The sequence below is a fragment of the Musca vetustissima genome, unplaced genomic scaffold (assembly GCF_032173495.1).
Source record: "Musca vetustissima isolate MV318-11 ecotype Yass unplaced genomic scaffold, APGP_CSIRO_Mvet_v1 utg48328, whole genome shotgun sequence".
NCBI lineage: Eukaryota > Metazoa > Arthropoda > Insecta > Diptera > Muscidae > Musca > Musca vetustissima.
The window spans coordinates 1-2,711 of NW_026886727.1; the positions used below are offsets into that span (position 1 = coordinate 1).

The 2,711-nt window shown below is 37.0% G+C and overlaps 2 protein-coding genes across 2 annotated transcripts; one reads left to right on the forward strand and one right to left on the reverse strand.

Annotated features, from left to right (window-relative positions):
- Positions 1-5: 5 nt before the first annotated feature.
- Positions 6-1,106, forward strand: LOC133334211 (DNA polymerase delta subunit 2-like; the record flags this gene model as incomplete). The annotated part of the gene is made up of 1 exon (XM_061542505.1): positions 6-1,106. A coding segment is annotated over one exon (1,101 nt), but the record flags the coding sequence as incomplete, so codon positions are not given.
- Positions 1,107-1,239: 133 nt separating this feature from the next.
- Positions 1,240-1,544, reverse strand: LOC133334212 (U6 snRNA-associated Sm-like protein LSm8). Its single transcript, XM_061542506.1, has one exon. The coding sequence runs from the start codon at positions 1,529-1,531 to the stop codon at positions 1,241-1,243; it is 291 nt and encodes a 96-aa protein (XP_061398490.1). The 5' UTR covers positions 1,532-1,544; the 3' UTR covers position 1,240.
- Positions 1,545-2,711: the final 1,167 nt, after the last annotated feature.

A 2,711-nucleotide genomic window follows, 5' to 3' on the forward strand; every position in this document is an offset into this window, starting at 1 on the left:
GCGATTTACGTGAAGAGAATGAGGAGGAATGCATTCTAATTGGTACAATTTACAAACATCAAGAACACAAACCGAGCATCCTCAAGGAGATATCCGAGGAGAATCAATTGGCACCACAACCGGCCAGGCAACATTATTCCGATCCTGAGGATAAGGTGATATTGGAAGATGAACTGCAACGGGTGCGTCTGCATGGCAAGGTACGTAGCGAAGAAATGGCCACGGGCATTGTGTGTGCTGTAATGGGTTTAATTGAAGAAGATGGACGCTTTGATGTTCAGGAAATTCTCTTCTATGAAGGTGGTATACAGAGACCCCTGCCAAAGAAGGGAGAAGATCGATTGCTAATTTTATTATCCGGTTTGGATCAAGTTAATTCACACAATTTCGTTGATTCCCTCAATCTATTTCAATATTGGTTGAGGGGTAGTATCCTCAAGGCAGGAGAATCGAAAAAGATGCGTGTTATAATTGCTGGCAATTCGGTGAAAAGTTCTGAAGAGAAACGCCTGCCCTCATTACAAGCTCGCCCTAATGAATCCAAAGATGTTGTCGATGCCATGCAGGCGTTGGATGAATGGTTTGCTGCCTGGTCTAGCTCCTTAAATATTGATGTTATGCCCGGTCAATATGACCCGGCAAATTTTATGATGCCTCAACAACCATTTCACAGCTGCATGTTTCCCCGAGCCGCCAAACATGAGAATTTCCAAAGTGTTCCAAACCCCTACGTCTGCTCCGTGGATGATGCCTTGGTTATGGGTACGGCTGGACAAAACGTAAATGATATGTTAAGGAATACTGGTCTGGAAAAACCATTGGATGCGCTGCGTTGTACACTGAAATGGGGCCATTTGGCACCCACAGCACCCGACACATTGGCATGTTATCCCTATTTAGATTGTGATCCTTTCGTAATTAAAGAATGTCCCCATGTCTATTTTGTTGGCAATTGTGATGAGTTCTCCACACAACTCTACGAGGGTACACAGGGTCAGAAAACACGTTTGGTTTGTGTACCGAGATTTGCCAAGACCCAAAGTATAGCTGTGGTAAATTTGGAAAACCTAGAGTGTCATGAAGTTTCTTTTGATTGTAATGAGTGAGGGAAGAGGGTGAGGAGGAGAAAAATAAAAAGCCACCATTGTTTTACTTAAACGTAATGTGTATTATTTTATTTCATGTTTATCAACTAGACTAGTAGGCAAAGAATCATAATAGGTATGTTTCTATTAACATATCAATGGACAACTGGACCCAATGGTTCTCCTCGAATATTGGCAAAATCCAAGCGTGAATCAATTGTTTCATCTATCTGTCCAATTACGGCAATGTTGTCACCTCGTATGATGTGCAAACCCAAGACGATTTGTTCTATGCCGGATGTTGTTGAGAAGACCCGCTCATGTGATTCGTCCAGTATGATGTTGATGGTTTGATCAAATCCCTTCAATGTACCAATAAAGTTACGACCATCTGCCGTTATTATGGACACTGTGTGATTGATGTACTGTTCCAGTGTGGATGCCATTCTGCTTTGGAAGGGAGAATAAAATTAAAGACGTTTAGTACGTTTTGTATGGAAAAAAGAATGTAAACAACAGCTTCTTCTTCTTCCACTTGGAGTGTTTACTGTGAAATGATGACATGCAATTGATGGGGATGTGTTATCGATATGTTAATTATAGATATCGGACAACGGAATTTTCAATATGAATTTGACAAATAATGTTTTTAAAAATTACCCAATAGGAAAATTGGGAACGCATACAACTTGAAATTGCCCTTTATTAAATATGCTCCCGTATTCAATTTACTCAATCTGCCTGCTGGGAAAGTTTGAGGAAGCAAATCTTTCTTCGTTGAATAACTCGCAATTCCCTGCATTTTCATATGTGTTATACATATAAGTGGCAATAGTTCAATTATAGAAAAGATGTGGAAGCGATAGAAATATAAATTTGATAGATTTTTATTCATGTTTTTCAAATTTTATTTTGAGGATTCGAAAATATTTCATTTTCAAATAAATATAATTTGTTTGTTTACATTTTTCTGTCAAATGACGTTGACACTAGTATAACTTACAAAAACAAATTTCCATGTGGTTTTTGTATCGTTTGTTGTACAACAACACTTGCTGTTACCTTCTATTATTATACCATGATATAAGGTTTTAAATTTAGTTCGTCTTCGGACGGCTCACAATAAAGACGCATCTATAGAGGTAATCACGCCCTCGTGATTTGTACATAAAAAAGTACAAAATGGCGCTGTGTTAAGCTTTCGCTTAACTTGCCACGTGTTTTATTATCGAACTAAACGAAAAATATACAGCCTTACAGCCTGTTTTTGTAAATGTAAAATATCCATTCGTTCGTCGAAAAAACGAACGATTACTCATTTTGGTTTTCGCAAACAAATTACCGGTTGTAGTGAGTGAGAAATAGGAAAGAGCTTTTGGTATTCGTATTTTTTTTGGTTTTTGTTATACAAAACGGTGCGTTATTTACGAACAAAAATGTCAAAAACAAACGAAGAAAAAATACCATTCGTTTAAAAAAAATAATAAAGAAAACAATTTGTTCATTACAATTTGTGTGTTGTTAGTGAAAAGAACGCAACAAATATGGAAAATACTGATGAAATATATAAGAAATGATTTGTAAAAAATTATATATCCCTATGAAATGTAAAAAATTATATTGAAT